At 47.9% G+C, this 16,216-nt stretch overlaps 1 protein-coding gene across 1 annotated transcript in view; it reads right to left on the bottom strand.

Annotated features, from left to right (window-relative positions):
• The window catches only part of LOC119966836 (adhesion G-protein coupled receptor F1-like), a 99,980-nt gene extending 84,335 nt beyond the window's left edge, over window positions 1-15,645 (bottom strand). The window contains exons 1-3 of the mRNA XM_038798807.1: window positions 15,613-15,645; window positions 14,992-15,081; window positions 3,413-3,464 (exon numbers count right to left, since the gene is read on the bottom strand). Coding sequence (XP_038654735.1) covers window positions 3,413-3,464; window positions 14,992-15,066 — 127 coding nt within the window. The 5' untranslated portion in view covers window positions 15,067-15,081; window positions 15,613-15,645. The remainder of the gene's footprint in view (window positions 1-3,412; window positions 3,465-14,991; window positions 15,082-15,612) is intronic.
• Window positions 15,646-16,216: the final 571 nt, after the last annotated feature.

Consider the following 16,216-nt stretch of genomic DNA (forward strand, 5'->3'; position numbering starts at 1 on the left):
CTTCACCCCTTATGCTTCATAACCCGCTCACCCCCCTTTTGTGGCAATCCCCCCCAGGTCCAGCCCCTTTGCAGTGCCAACCTGGCACTCAGGCACTGTGTCACCCTATCAGTGCCAACCTGATTTCCACATCGGCACTGGCAGGGTATCAGGTTGGTGCTGCCAGGGTTCCAGATTGGCATTGCCAGGGTGCCAGGGGCACTGCAAGGGCACTGCCCTGCCCAATCCCCGACTACCCAGAGGCTCCAATGGATTCTGAGCCCCCCGGTGTGGCCATACATTTTTGGAGACCAGAACTAATTCCTCCCGCCGTGAGGCCTGGCTGGAGAGGCCTCAAACGGGCTGCACATATTTAAATTAGCCATTTTTTGCCGTCTCCAAGCACTCAGCAGAACGAGATTGGCGCCAGGCACAATGCAGTGGGAAAATCATGACCATGAGAGCTCAGTGCCAGTCTGCTTGATTGGCATTCCATCCACCACCTTAAAATGACTCCTTCCACTATTCCAGTGGCAGTATTGTGTTTGTTTTGATCAAGTTAGAGTACCCAAATCTTTTTTTCCAATTAAGGGGCAATTTAGCGTGGCCAATTTACATACTCTGCATATCTTTTTGGGTTGTGGGGGTGAAACCAACACTGACATGGGGAAAATGTGCAAACTCAATACGGACAGTGACCCGGGACCGGGATCAAAGTGGGTCCTCGGCGCCATGAGGCAGCAGTGCTAACCACTGCACCACCGTGCTGCCTGGCAGCGGTGTGTTAACGATGTTCAAGATGCACTGTGGAAATTCACCAAGACTCCTTTGACAGCATCTTCCAAACCCTCTATATCCTAAAAGAACAATTGGAACTACACCTTGGGAAGGCCGACACCTGCTCATTTACCTTGGTGTTAGCTGGGTCAACCTCCAGGTCACTCAATTAGTGTTGGGCAGCACAATGGCACAATAATTACACTTCTGCACCACAGGACCACAGACCCGGGTTCAATTCTGACATTGAGTGACTGTGTGGAGTTAGCACGACCTCCCTGTGTCTGCTTGGGTTTGCTCCAAGTGCTCTGGTTTGCACCCACAATTTAAAAATGTGCAGATTAGGTGGATTGGCCCCGCTAAATTGCCCTAATGTGTCACAAAAGATGTGAAGGTTAGGTGGGCTAGGGGATAGGGCAGGGGAGTGGACCAATGTAGGGAGCTCTGTCTGAGGTTGTGTCAGACTCAATGGGCTGAATGGCCTCTTTCTGCACTGCAGGGATTCTATTTCCGCAGCTGGTCAGTATTATGGTAATAAGCATTGGGCTGAAAAACAGACTGAGCTACCTATCCAGCACTACAGTTCATTTGGACGGGGCAGCACGGTAGCATGGTGGTTAGCATAAATGCTTCACAGCTCCAGGGTCCCAGGTTCGATTCCCGGCTGGGTCACTGTCTGTGTGGAGTCTGCACGTTCTCCCCGTGTGTGCTTGGGTTTCCTCCGGGTCCTCCGGTTTCCTCCCACAGTCCAGAGATGTGCGGGTTAGGTGGATTGGCCATGCTAAATTGCCCGTAGTGTCCGAAAAAGTAAGGAAGGGGGGGTGTTGTTGGGTTACGGGTATAGGGTGGATACGTGGGTTTGAGTAGGGTGATCATTGCTCGGCACAACATCGAGGGCCGAAGGGCCTGTTCTGTGCTGTACTGTTCTATGTTCTATGTTCTATACTTCCCCCATTGTCCCTCATCTCACGCCTGTCACGCGGAGACCGGGGTTCAATTCCCCGACAGGGAGTTTACAATAATTAGGGCAGCACTGAAGCACAGTGGGTAGCACTGTTGCTTCATAGTTCCAGGGTCCCAGGTTTGATTCCCGGCTCGGGTCACTGTGCAGAGTCTGCACGTACTCCCCGTGTCTGCGTGGGTTTCCTCCGGGTGCTCCAGTTTTCTCCCACAAGTCCTGAAAGGCTTGCTGTTAGGTAATTTGGACATTCTGAATTCCCTCTCTGTGTACCCGAACAGGCGCCGGAATATTGTGCCGAAGTGCTTTTCACTGCAGTGTTAATGTAAGCCTACTTGTGACAATAAAGATTATTTAAATTTATTCTTAGTTACTATCTGATCGTGGACATCAAGATTGTAATCTACTCGTAGTGATATTAATTTGAAATTCATGATAATGTTTAATTCCGCATCATTAAGTGAAGGAAAAATTAATTTGTATATGGATTCGGCAAAGATGCAATGATCTTAATTTAGTTGTATATTTGATTAATTGAGCTTAATTATTGAGATTAATTCTCCTCCCTGAACAGTGTCATTTTAAGAACATCTCCGGTTTGACTTCCAACGATGCCTCTGCCATCTGTTAATGTCCTATGTTTGTGTTGCCATTGCAAATACATTGCTAACTGTCATAATATACATCCGTGTATATGATGGAGTGCAGACAGGCAGTGATTGACACAGTGAGCACACAGAACACAGCAGCCAATCACCAGACAGGACACGACCACCATAAAGCCAGAGGGCACCAGTTTTCCCGCTCTCTCGGGATCCAGCCTCTGAGACAGTCAGAGCTCGTGAGCAGCAGCTAGTACAAACACCATGTGGTAGTCAAGTTAGTCTGGTCAGGCTCGCCTCAGGTCTCCAGTCAAGTCAGCATGGTGTCAACCCACAGTTAAGCATGTAATATAGTTAGATGTTAAATAAAATCATGTTGCGTCTCATCAAGTGTTGGAAGCCTGTCTCTCTCTACACCGCATCAAATGGAGTCCACATAGACCCAGCTTACCCAACACATCACTAACGTCACAAAATATATCATTTGACAGGGCTAGCTGAATGTACCCTTGTCTGGAATACAGATTGTAGATATCAGGTTAATTCACTTGGAAACATATTATAAATTTAATAAAGGCTTCCGATATGTACTCGGGAAAAGCCAAATGAGCCCAATACTTCCTCATAGCTCACAGCCTCTTGTACTTCTTCCATCTATGTTAGAATTGTGAAAGCATAGACTATATACCATTGAGTCAGCTTTACCTCATTTTCTTTAAGATTATCCATTCTGTAAATATATTAACAGAATCAAAGAATGCTTACAACACAGAAGGAGGCCATTTGGTCCATGGGCTATTTAATCATTAAAACCAATGGAGTGCCAGATTAATATCAACTCTCAGTATTTTGCTAGGTTCTGGATCATAATCTACAATCTACAGTGTGGGATTTCCATGTCCATTATCCTAACAGTCTTCTAAACATTCAACAGAAAGCCTGGAAACCCAGGGGAAATGCAATAAGCAACATCATAATTATTCATTTGTGTTGATCTGTTTATAAGATACTGAATATGTTGTTGTAAAATGGAATTAGTTCTGATTTTATCACAGTGCTTTAATCACATCGAGTGCAGATATATTTTGTTTCTTACCAATTTTGCCATTCATTTTTGCTTCATATGTCTTCGATGAACACTCTGTGACCTACAAATAAGACATATGACCATCAATTTATAAAGGATTTAATTTTAAAAGGACTGTCATTTCTTACGCTTAAAAACACAAGGGGCTGGATTCTCCATTTGCAAGGCTGGCGTAGATTCTCCGCCTGGTGACACTGGAAACTCGGATCGCGTTGGACGGGGAATCAGGGGTCGCTGAAAATCGAGGTTGGCACCAGGCGCCGAACCATCTGCCATGCGTTGGGGCCTCGCTGGTGGTGACAACGCACTCCGCGTTCCATGCTCCACGCCAGCGTCAGCAAGCACAACCGGTATTTGCATGCGTTAACATATCATTACCGGGTTCGGCCCAGTATTCTTCAGGCCTCCGCAATGCTCCGCCCCTGGCGGAAGTGATACAGCCATGGTTTAGCCTTACGCTGGCTCAACTAGAAACACCATTGGCTATCCCACACCGCAGGACCAACAGCTGTTTCCAAGCCCTGCCTGCCTACTGCGCCCCTGCTGCCATCCATCCTGCCCCCGGACTGGTTGACACAGCCATGTGTCACACCAAGGACCCACAGCACACTTCAGCTACCATCCTAACAGGTGCCCAACCCCTCTCGCCCAGCCCTATCAGTGGGCCCTGTCCGCATGCATGTCACCACGCCAGGGTGGACAAGGCATGGGGTCTGGGCAGGCACAGGAGGCTGCGCAATGTGTGCGCTTGGGCTGCCGCACATGGGCGAATCTCATCACCTCTGTGTTTGCCAAATAATAATGATGTTTATTATTGTCACAAGTAGGTTTACATTTAACACGGCAATGAAAATCCCATAGTCGCCACATTCCGGCGCCTGTTAGTTTTGGAGAGGGAGAATTCAGAATGTCCAAATCACCTAACAAGCACATCTCTCAGGACTTGTGGTAGGAAACCGAAGCACCCAGAGGAAACCCACACAGAGACGGGGAGAATATGCAGATTCCACACAGACAGTGACCCAAGCCAGGAATCAAACCTGGGACCCTGGTGCTGTGAAGCAACAGTGCTAACCACTTTGCTAACAAAGTGCGCAGTCATTCAATGGTTGTGTTGTGTGGGAGGTGGGCCACCTGCCACTTCAAGTGCGCATCCACCAAGATGAGGAGCATGGATCCTAGAAACTGTCCAGTGAAATCCACATGAACGCTAGCCCAGGGACGTCCCGGCCAATCCCCACGAGTGCAGAGGCGCCGGTGCCGAAAGCTTTTGATGTTCTTGACAAACAGGGTAGCTCTGGGCTACCCGCTCAACCTGTCAATTCCCGGCAACCAGAGATAACACCTGGTCAGCATTTTCATCTTGAAGACATCCAGATGTGCCGCATGAAGATCTTCCAGAACAAAAGCTTGCCCTTTTGCAGGTATGACAACCATCATGCTCCACAAGAGGATATCATCCTCGACGGCCAGCTCTAACATCTTGGGAGAAAAATTCCACTGGGAGCTGTTGCATGGTGCACCGTACAAAACCAAATGTCGCACCTTAGCCAGCACTGGTTCCTACTGCGCTCACTCACAGATGCAGGCAGCTGTCATGGGTAGAGGATCCATCACATTTAGGACTGCAACAATTTTGTTGACTGTGAGCAGATCCACCAAAACCACAGGCATGGGAAGACGACACAACTTGGCCACATTTGCTATGAGCGTTCCCAGGTGGCGTTCAAAGGAATACTTGTATGCAGCCAAAATGGAGCCCACCTCTGGATCCGGGCTGACATATTCAGTGGCACTACCTTATCTTCGCAGGCAAAACAGTGGCTTATGATCAGTAATCATGAGAAAATGGCAGCCATAAATGTACTATTAAAAACCCTAACTCCGAACATGACAGCCAAACCCTTGTTCTCTATGTGCACATAGTTATGCTCCGCAGCCATCAACGTCCTGGAGGCAAAACATTATCGGACCGTCCTGGCTGTCACCCATCTGATGGGAGAGGATGGCACCGATGTCATACGGTGATGCGTCGCACATCAGATGCAGGAGCCTGGTTGCGTCGAAGTGGGTCAGTACTCTTGATGACACCAATGTGCCCCTCACCAACCAGAAAGCAGCCTCTTGTTCATCACCCCAAATCCAGGTCTGTAGAAGAAATTGAAGGGGGACCAGGATCGTCGTCAAATTCAGAATAATACATCCGAAATAATTGAGAACTACAAAGGAGTGAAGCTCTGTAGCGTCATGTGGTGCCTTGATTACCTGTACTTTATCGCTGACTGGGTGCAGGCCATCCCGGTCGACCCGATAGCTCAGATACACCACCTCTTTAGCGTTGAAAATGCACTTAGCCTAACGCAGGTCGATGCCGTATTCCGAAAATCTCTGAAATACCGCTTCAAGGTTTCGCAGGTGCCCAGCTTCTGTGGGCCCCGTGGTCAAAGCATCATCAAGATAGATGGCAACATGCGGGGGACCACATAGCATGCGGGGGAAAGACGGCCACCGCGCATGCGCAGGCTCACGCCGTCAGCGTCATGGCGTCAGCTGCGCATGCGCGGGTTGGAGCCGGCAAACCTGCGCATGCGCTGCTGATGTCATTAGGCGCGCCGGCCGTGTCATTCTTGGCGCGACGCCCCCGCGGCCCAGAGTTACAGAGCGCCGCTCCTAGCCCCGCCGGGAGGGGAGAATAGGGGGCGAGGAGCGGCCTCCGAGGCCGTTGTGAAACTCGGCCAAGTTCACGACGGCCCTCCCGATTTTTCCCGGGAGCGGAGAATTCCGCCCAGAGTTCTTCAATTTTAGGGAGCAGGTATCGATCTAAATGTGAAGTCATTATGATGGTTAACTTGTACTCACCACAAAGGTGGAAAGTCCAACCCAGCTTAATCACCGGTACCACCGGCACCGCCCAGTCGGCGAAACAAACTGGTCGAATTATACTGAGGCTCTCCAATCGCTGCAGACCGGCCTCAACTTTAACAACAAAAGCATAAGGCTCCAGTTGAGCATGAAAAACACGGGGCTGGACTTGTGGATCCACTTGAGCTCCCGCCAGTGCTCCGTTAATTTTCACAAGGCCGAGCCCAAAACCTTCGGGAATCTTTTGTAGAATCTTTTGTAAGCCCCGTCTCCATCTGGAGGATGTTTTGTCAGTCGATCCGCAAGCGGTGGCACCACTGCGATGGCAGCACCAACTCCATTTGGATTAAGTGCCCGTTGACCCGCACAGTGATACGAATAGGGGCCACACATGACACAGCCAGACAGTTCAATTGTATTTCTAACTCATCACCAGCTTCTTCAAGGTCGTCCAAAAGTAGGGTCCTAGCACAGGCCCGATGCCTACCTTGTCTCGGGCAGTTAGGGCATTGTCCATCCCATTGCAAACGGCCTCAGTCACCCTGACGTCTACATGTTTTGCAGGGGGCAGAGTCAGCACCTCCCGAATCCAGAAAGGGTGTGTGCCACGATTCAGGGCATTGAGATCTCAGGCGTACATCATCAGGCAGTTGGTAATGCCAGAGGCAAAGAGATGGTGACTCACCTGGCCCGCCCTATATTGCAGGCTGGTACTCACAGTGGGGACCACAGCACTCACTGCATTTGCCATCTCAGCCTGGGCCCAAACCTCCGTGGGTGGTGGCCTCCTGCCCACCCTGGGGAAGAGGGTGTCCCACCTCTCCTTCACAACATCCAGCAAAGTCTCCAGGTCCGCATCTGCGAACCTCGGGCCAACTCTCCTAGGTGGCAACTTCCTGGCCTGGCTGGAGTGAGAGTGTGTGCAGTGTGAAGTGCTTATACGCAGCTCCAGCTTGTCAAACATGCCAGTTCCAATTCTGGTCCAAACGAATCTAACGCCTGCGTTGGAATTGCATTAGTTTCATGTGGGCATTGTGCTGGTCCATTAGCATGTCCTGAACAGCTCCAGGACTGGCTCCCCCAATGGGGCCATGGAACATTCCCAAGTCAGGCCTGGCATCAACACTCAGAGCGGGATTCTCCATTTGGGAGACTATAGTGTCTCGCCAAAGCTGAATTGCACCAGTTTAATGATCTCCTTGCGGGATGCAATTCAGTGTTCCACGCCACAGGTGGGGGTGTCAGTAGCTTTCCAGCACCTGCAAGTCCAGATGGAGGAGTCCAGCTGCCTTCAAGCACAGGAGCACCTAGGCCAACACTGAAAGGTGGCAGCTATGGTGGATGGTCTGGGACAAGACGTCAGGGCCATGTGTCAGGGTGAGCAAGGTTTGGCACACAGTGTGTAATTCATGGCTGAAGCACAGAACAGGAGATCCCAGTCACAGGGCGCAGGGCGAGGGTAGGGTGTGGCGGAACATGGCGGGTAAATGAGCATCCCACATGCTCACCGCGAAGTAGCAGGGCATAGGGGCAACAGTGTGAGCCCGCCTTGTATGACAGCATCCCCAGTGACAGGAGCCCCAACTGTTCACCTTCTCCCACAACTCCACCCTCTCCCCTCCCAACCCCACCCAAGAAATCTGAGCCCATGGGAAGGAATCAGCAGCCTACATACTGGGATCACCCGAGAGGACAGTGGTTTCTCATCTTAAACACAGGAGTTAGACTTTGTCGGACAATGAGGAGCAGGAGAGCTCATCACACAGTGAGTCCTAATCTTTATTCGCCCTGCAGGCAAGGCCTACTGATACTGCCAGCCCTGGGCCAACGCCCTGTGGTGATGCTGGTAGGACCTTCGGAGGGGGAAGAGGGAGCTGTGGTGGAGGGGAGGAGTGAAAAGCTAGGGGGAAAGTGGAGTGAGGAATTAGGGAAGAGGGAAGGGGAGGAAGGGCTGAAAGAGACGTTTAAGAAGGACTGAGGGAAGGGATGGGAGATTCTGGGGAAGATGGATTCTCTGTGGGGTTGGGGGTGGTTGAAGTAAGATGGGGGGTAGAAAGAGGTGGGCAGGGTGGTGGAGCTGCAGTTAGCCGGACATCTGGTTGGTGATGAGGTTGTCCCATGTGTGGTGGTCCTGGATCACACGTTGGACGTCCTGCCCGGCCAGCTCAAGCTCCACGCTCAGGTCGTCCTGGACACTATCCTTGTTCTCCTTGTCAGATGAGGCCTGCCTTTCTTCCTCCTCCTCCAGCATGTCGCCCCACTGCTGCTCTATGTTGTGCAGGATGAAGCAGGCCACCATAATGTTTGAGTCCCTCTGGAGGCTATATTGGGGTTCTCTACCAGAGCGGCCCAGCCATCGGAAGTGCTATTGAGTACCCTGATGCACCGCGCAATGGCACTCCTGGAAACTGACACAAATGTTCTCTGTCTCAGTTTGGGGCCTCCACACAGGTGGCTTTACCCATGGCCTCAGCCACCCACTAGCCAACCCCTCACCCGAGAGATTACCTCAAAGGTGTCGGGAATCGAAGAGTGCACCAGGATGCATGTGTTGTGCACACTGCCTGGACATTGGTAACAGACGTGCATACTGTTCAGCTGGTGGTCTCACACCAACTCTACATTGAGGGATTAGAAGCCCTTCATACTGGCAAAAGACACCCCTTGTTGATCCTGTGCTTGGAGGGTGACATGGGTGCAATCGATCGCCCCCTGGACATGGGACATGCGAGAGACGGTGGCAAATCCTGTTGCCCGGGGATCTTGTTGGGCCTGGTACAAGTTAAAAGTAGTGTAGTCTGATTTCCATGTGCTTAGGGTATCCATGGAAGCACCTGAGCTTGGATGTTTGCGAGATCCCAGACAGGTCCCCACTCGAGCCCTAGAATGAGCCAGAGGCATAAACGTTCAGTGCGACTGTCACCTTGACGACCACCGGAAGCGGGTGTCCTCTCCAATCCCCTGCAGTGCCAAGTATGCTACCACCTGCACAGGTGGTGGATGGTCACCTTGCTGAGCCAGAGTTGGTGGCGGCACAGGCATTCCAGCAGCTCCTCGAAGGACAGGCACCAATGGTATACAGGTGACCTCATGTGGTGTTGCCTTCGCACCTCCTCCCCGCCTGTTGAACAGTCAGCACTTGAGCCTCAATGGCCACCTGCTGTTCTTCTGGGCAAGGCTCCTCTTGTGCAGTGTCCTCCATGGACCAATCCTGGTGCTCTCACTGCCATGCATCCACATCCACAATAGCAGCAGCAGCCAGACAGATACCGAGCATTACTAGCTGTAGTAGTAATGTATGCATTTGCTGGGACCTTAGCTGCAGTTTGATGTGCAGCCTGCGTTTTACAGGCAGGTTGTGGCAGGGAGCTGGTCAGGTTTCCTGGCCAGGTGCGGGGTGGATGGGAGCAGGAGCGCAATGGACAGGCAGGGTTAGAGACAGTTTGTGATCCTCAGGGATTGTCGCCATCTGGGATGGCCACTTCCAGAATACAAAATGGACGCTCGCAAAGAATATAGGGAACTGTGGACAATGCTAGAAAACAAGCAGGCACAGAAGGCTGAATGCATATTTGGGAAACAGCTCCCAGACGGAATTGAAACTATGGGTCGATTAGCATATTGATGGCCCATCTCCGGGAACAAAGGAATGACACTCAAGTAGCTGATACTATTGCACATCCCGGCGCCAGAAAGACACAAACAAAGCAAGGCCAACGGCCACCTAAGACATGCCCAGCCATCAGGGCATTCGCCCCTTTATTGGTCAAGATCGATAACAGTGATCGAGAAGCGGCCCAATTAATTGGGGCCAAGTTTAAGGCCCGCCTAAAAGCGCGCAAAGCCCCTCCGGGTATAAGAAGGAACCCCCATGAGAGATTCGCACTCTTGGACTCGGCTCTCAAAGCAGAGAGATCCATCCACCAGCTGCATCAGAAGCAAGTAAGTCCAAGGTCAACGCTCGCTACCAGACGGACGACCTTAGCTGTTCTCCTGTACCTCTTCGAACCCAACAACCTCAGATCCGAACAACGGCCATTGTTCCTCTGACTGAGTGGGCACCCGAAGCTAAGTATAGGCGTTAGCGTTAAAGATAGTTTAGTTTGTACATATTACCGTGTGTGTAAACAAATAGTATTGACTTTGAACTAACTGGTGTATTGGCTCTTTGATCAGTATTCGGGTTTGAACTTTGTGGCGGTATTGAGAGATACCTGGCGACTCTAGAGCAAACATAATTAGGATTAAGGAAGGCGACCATATTGACTGCTATATTTATAGCAAGTAAACAGAGCAACAGGATGGGCTAGCTAATAGTGTCACTGGCGAGCCTTCTACTCTGAGAGGGGATGTGTGCCAGGAAGGATTCCGATGTCCTTTGTTTGGGGTGAGCTCTGCTTATTCCCTGCTTCCTCACTGTTTTCCTGCACTTCTGAGGAATGAACTGAGGAGTGCCAACATCTGGTGGGCTGGCGATTGAGCATGACCACGCCCATCTCCTTGATGATACTGGTGGGGTATGAGGGTGTCCAGAGGAGCAAGCTGGGAGCAGATCTACATGATCAGAAGCCCTCAGAGTATTGGCAGGATATTGTTAGCAGTCAGCAGTCTCAGCAGCCAGGGACCTGTAAGTTGCAGCTAGGAGGTGGATTCAAATGAAATAATGCAGCAATGGGGGTCTCAGCCAGGGCACCCTGATCCCGGCGTGGGGAGCACCCTGAGTCCATACACTTGCCACCAAATAATTGGTGGAGGAGCGGCATAAAGCCCGAAAAGTTTGGAGAGATTTCTTACCTTCTTGCTCCCCCTCAACGGTCATAGCACTGGGCCCCACTCGTAACTACTTGCATCAATTCACGCCCACGTGGCACTCGCCTGAGAGGGCTGGAGCATCATGGAGGGGTGAAGCCTCAAGTTTCCAGCCCATTAATTGCATTCAAATCCATGCAAATCATGGTTTTGCATGGCCCCACCAGCACAGGGCGTGCAGCCCACTTCCATCGATGGATGGGGACCGGAGCATTGGAGTAGGATTAAATTCCGTTTTTAGCCCGCACTCGACTCTCCGCCCGATTCGGAACCCCACTACCGGTGTCAAGCAGTGGAGAATCCATCCCAAGGTAATGGAGCTGCAATTGTTCATACTTCATTTGGATTTATGTGAGACAACGTCACATTCACTGACTGGCCAATCAGAAAAACCTTTTCGATTCATGTAATCACCTCAAATCAAGTAATGATGGATGGTCGTGAATGGCTTGTGGGATCCTTTCAAAGGCCATTTAAAGATTATCTAAGAGGTCCTCAGACAGACCAAAAATTAGGTACAACATAAGGCAATAATAAGCAGATATGTACCATACAATATATACCATGTACAAATATTGTTTGCTTGTATAATAACGCATATCTGATGCATGAGATGCACACACAGTACAATTAGATTAATCATTGTAGCAGCAGGAACAAGCGAATCTCAGAGCCTGACATTTTGGAAGGGATGAAGAATTAGGGAGTAATTATAATGGGGCCTTCAAATATTCAAATAAACTGTGATATAAATATTGCAAAAGGACAAGAGGAATTTCTGGAATGTGTTCAGGATCATTTTCTGCAGCAATATGTTTCTAGTCCAATGGTCAGGCAGGCACTTTTGGACCTGATTCTGGGAATGAGGTGGCCCAAGTGGTTCAGAGGAGTAGAGCAATTATGGGACAGTGATCATAGTATCATAAGGTTTAGGCTGGCCATCAAAAAGGACAAGCAACAATCCAGAGCAGGGATAATTATTGGAGGAGCGATAGCTTTGATGGGATGAGAATGCATCTGAATCAAGTGAGCTGGAAACAAAAGTTGGCAGAAAGGATGGTGGTTAAAAAATGGACCACCTTCAAGGAGAAAGTATTGCAGGAAATGTCAAGGTATATTCCCATGAAGAGGAAAAGTAGGACAGATAAATCTAGAACACCCTAGATGACGAGAGAGATAGAAGTGAAGATGAAAAGGAAGATGTGAGCATGTGAGGGACTAGAGCGGAAGTAAAAAAACTAATCAAAAAACAAGGAGAGAGCATGAAAAGAGACTGACAGCTAATGTAAGAGAAATCTCAAAGTCTTCTAAAAGCATATAAATAATAGAAAGCGTGGTAAAAGAAAGAGCAGGACTGAATAGGGATAAAAAGGGAACTTGCTCATGGAGGCAGGAGAAATAGGGGAGGTATTATACAAGTACTTTGCATCTGTCTTTACAAAGGAAGAAGATGCTACCCAGGTCGAGATGGGAGAAGAGGGAACTGGTACACTGGAGGAATTAATAATTGAGAAGGAGCACATTCTCCCCGTGTCTGCGTGGGTTTCACCCCCACAACCTATAGATGTGCAGGTTAGGTGGATTGGGCAAGCTAAATTGCCCCTTAATTGGAAAAAAAAAATAATTGGCTACTCTAAATTTATAGAAAAAAGTAACTGAGAAGGAGGGGGCATTATAGGCCATCTTAAAATAGATAAGGCACCAGGGTCGAATGAGATGCATCCAAGGATGCTGAGGGGGGTGAGAATGGAAATTGCAGACACGAGCAATATTCTTTCAGTCTTCCTTAGACACAGGGGTGCTGCCAGAGCACTGGAGAATTGCGAAATTTCTACCCTTGTTCAGAAACAGGCGCAAGAATAATGTCGGCAATTACAGACCAGTCAGTTTGACTTCAGTGGTAGGGAAACTTTTGGGAACCATAGAGCATGACAAAATCAATAGTCACTTATACAGGCGCAGGATAATTAAGGAAAGTCAGCATGGATTCATCAAGGGAAAGTCATGTTTAACTAAATTGCTGAAGTTTTTGAGGTGGTAACCAAAAAGTACAATGCTGTTTATGTAGTGAATATGGATTTTCAAAAGGCATTTGGTACAGAACCACAGAATAGGCATGTGAACAAAATTCTAGCACATGGAATAAAAGGGAAAGTAGGCTCTTGGATAAGAAATAGCTGTGTGATAGGAAGCAGAGCAATGATAAATAATTGTTTTTCAAATTGGAGAAAGTTTTTAATGGATTTCCCTAGGGGCAGTGTTAGGACCCTTGTTCTTCCTGTCATATATTAATGACCTGGACTGTGGTGTGCAGGGTATGATTTCAAAATTTGCAGATGATGCAAAGATTGGAAATGTTCTAAAGCTGTGATGAACAGCCTTGGACTTCAAAAGGACATACACACATTGGTGGATTGGGCAGACAAGTGGCAGATGAACATCAATGCAATGAAGTGTGGCATGATTAATTTAGGCAGGAAGAATATAAAGAGACATTATAAAATAAAGGGAGAAAGAAGGTGCAGGAACAGAGGGATCTCGGTGTATATGTTCATATGTCATTGAAACTGGCACAGCATGTAGAGAAAGCAATTAATAAAGTATATAGTATTCTAAGTTGAATTAATAGGGGAGTGTGTACAAGAGTAAGGAGGTGTGTTGAACGTGTATAAAACACTAGTTGTACATCATCTGGGTCCAGTTTTCGGTATCATATTTGAGGAAGAATGAAGAAATTGGAGAGAAAGTACAGAGAAGATTCTAAAGAATAATTCCAGGGATAAATAACTGTAGCTATGTGCATATGTTGGAGAGGACGGATCTGTTTTCCTTGCAGAAAAGAAGGTTGAGAGAATACTTGATAGAGGTATTCCAGATCCTGAGGGGTGTGGACAAATAGTGAGAAACTGTTCACTTTCAAGAATACATCAAGAACTAGAAGGCACAGCTTCAAAATAATGGGCAAAAGAAGTAGAAATGATGTGAGGAAAGCCTTTTTCACCCAGAAGGTGGTTGGAGTCTGCAATGAACTTTCAAGAGGGTGGTGGAGGCAGATTTGATCAGGGTATTCAAAAGGGAATTGGATTGTTGCCTGGAAAGAAATAAGGTTCAAGGTTACAAGGATGAGGCAGGAGAGTGGGATTAGGTAGAATGCTCTTTCAGCAAACCAGTGCAGACGCGATGGGCCAAATGGCTTCCGTCTACACTGTAAATATTCTGTGATTCTGTAATTCTCTCCAATGTGCCTGTTGGGGCTGGTTTAGCACAGTGGGCTAAACAGCTGGCTTGTAATGCCGAACAAGGCCAGCAGCGTGGGTTCAATACACGTACCGGCCTCCCCAAAAAGGCGTCGGAATGTGGCAACGAGGGGCTTTTCACAGTAACTTCATTGAAGCCTACTTGTGACAATAAGCGATTATTATTGTCATCAGTAGGAGCATAGCTACAACTACATTTAGACCTTAATAAATAATCTAATTAACACTCAGCATCCTCCTTCGAGATTTCCTTCACATATTCAACCATAATGTAATTACTTCCTTCGTACAATTTGCCAGATTGCATTTCATCAAAATTTTCCAATCATTGCTCTTACTGTTCCCCTCAAACTCTGCATTTCACCTGTTCACCTGCTTCACAAAACTTACTGTATTACAATTATTTTTTTAAAATTCCACTGTGGTATGTCACTGCTCAAATACCTTGGAAGATATTTAGGGGAAGCCATCAGAGCAGAATTAAATTTAGTCAGAGCATTATTTTTGAAATGGAGTGACAAACAAAACCTGGTGCTTTAAGTTGCTGCATGCAGTGTTAATGTAAGCCTACTTGAGACAATAAAGATTATTATTGTAATTATTACACATATGAACATGCACTTGCTCGTATTTAAGAAGCATAAAAGATCAGTCACTCACATACGAAATGGCTTGTGAACTTGAAAGTGGTACCAAAAGAGAGAAAATCATAATCACAAGAAGCATCACATCCATGGTTTTGAGATTTTCCTGGAAGAAAGTTTTTTGAAAACACTGAAACATCAACCTGAACAATGGAAATGTGAGTTTGACTCCATTCACTCCCAACAAGGCAACCAGCAGGATTACTATTGCAACAACACATTTATCACCAGTCGGGTAAAACTAATCTGTCTCACAGCAGTCAAAACCCAGTCCACATTCCCTATTAGTGGGTGAACAATCCACACTTGGTGAATTCACCTCATTTATGATCCTCATTCGCTTTCAGCTGAAGAGCAATGGGTTGGCATGGCAAGCAAAGCCAGATGTATCAGCTCAAAGTCTAACAGATGAGGGGCCCAACTCAGAGTCCAAGCTTGGAGTGTGTGGCTCAAACACCAAGTAGGTAAACAATTTACAGAAGAATTTCCCCACCGCATGCCTTCAAATTAGATGAGCTCCCATCTGACTTTGCAAATTTTGGGAGGGTCAGCGCCAACAGTCAAAAATGGATGAAAATGTTGGGATGAGCAGCTCACAGGTTTTCAGGCCCATGATAACTCAAAAACATTGACCTACCTGGCTGCCAGAAACAGGGAAGCATGTGGAAATATTGTGCTTGAGTACTGATGAAAAAGTCACAGAATAGCATTGCTTATTAATAATAGTAATAATCCTAATGCATACTCCAAATATTGCTAAGTATATGATAATTAATCCCCTATTTAAGTTCTGAAAGGGAGTTCCAGGAAATTCCAGCATATTTGGAAAGAATTCCAGCGATGAAAGGAAAAATACTCCACGAGTACTTTCATTCCTTTTTGGGTTGTGGGCATGAAGACCAGCCTTGATTCCCTGTCCCTGCTGCCCTTGAGAAGATGTTGTGGGGAACTCAAGTAGCTTGCTAGGTCACTTCAGAGAGTGCATTCAGTGGTGTGGGACTGAAATCACATATTGGCCAAACCAGATAAGGACATCAGGGGTGGGATTCTACCATCCCCCAGCCACATGTTTCACTGTGGCGCACCATTTGCTGACGGCTGGTTTCTCTCTTCTTGGGCGGAGATGAGCTGCCATTGGAAAAGAGGATTCCAATAGCCGGAGAATTCCGGCACAGGTTTCTACCCCTGAGAGTCATTGGTGAACCATTTGAGATTGATGTCAAAGCTCAGATTTCCATGAT

This window comes from Scyliorhinus canicula, chromosome 6 (genome assembly GCF_902713615.1).
Source record: "Scyliorhinus canicula chromosome 6, sScyCan1.1, whole genome shotgun sequence".
Lineage (NCBI taxonomy): Eukaryota > Metazoa > Chordata > Chondrichthyes > Carcharhiniformes > Scyliorhinidae > Scyliorhinus > Scyliorhinus canicula.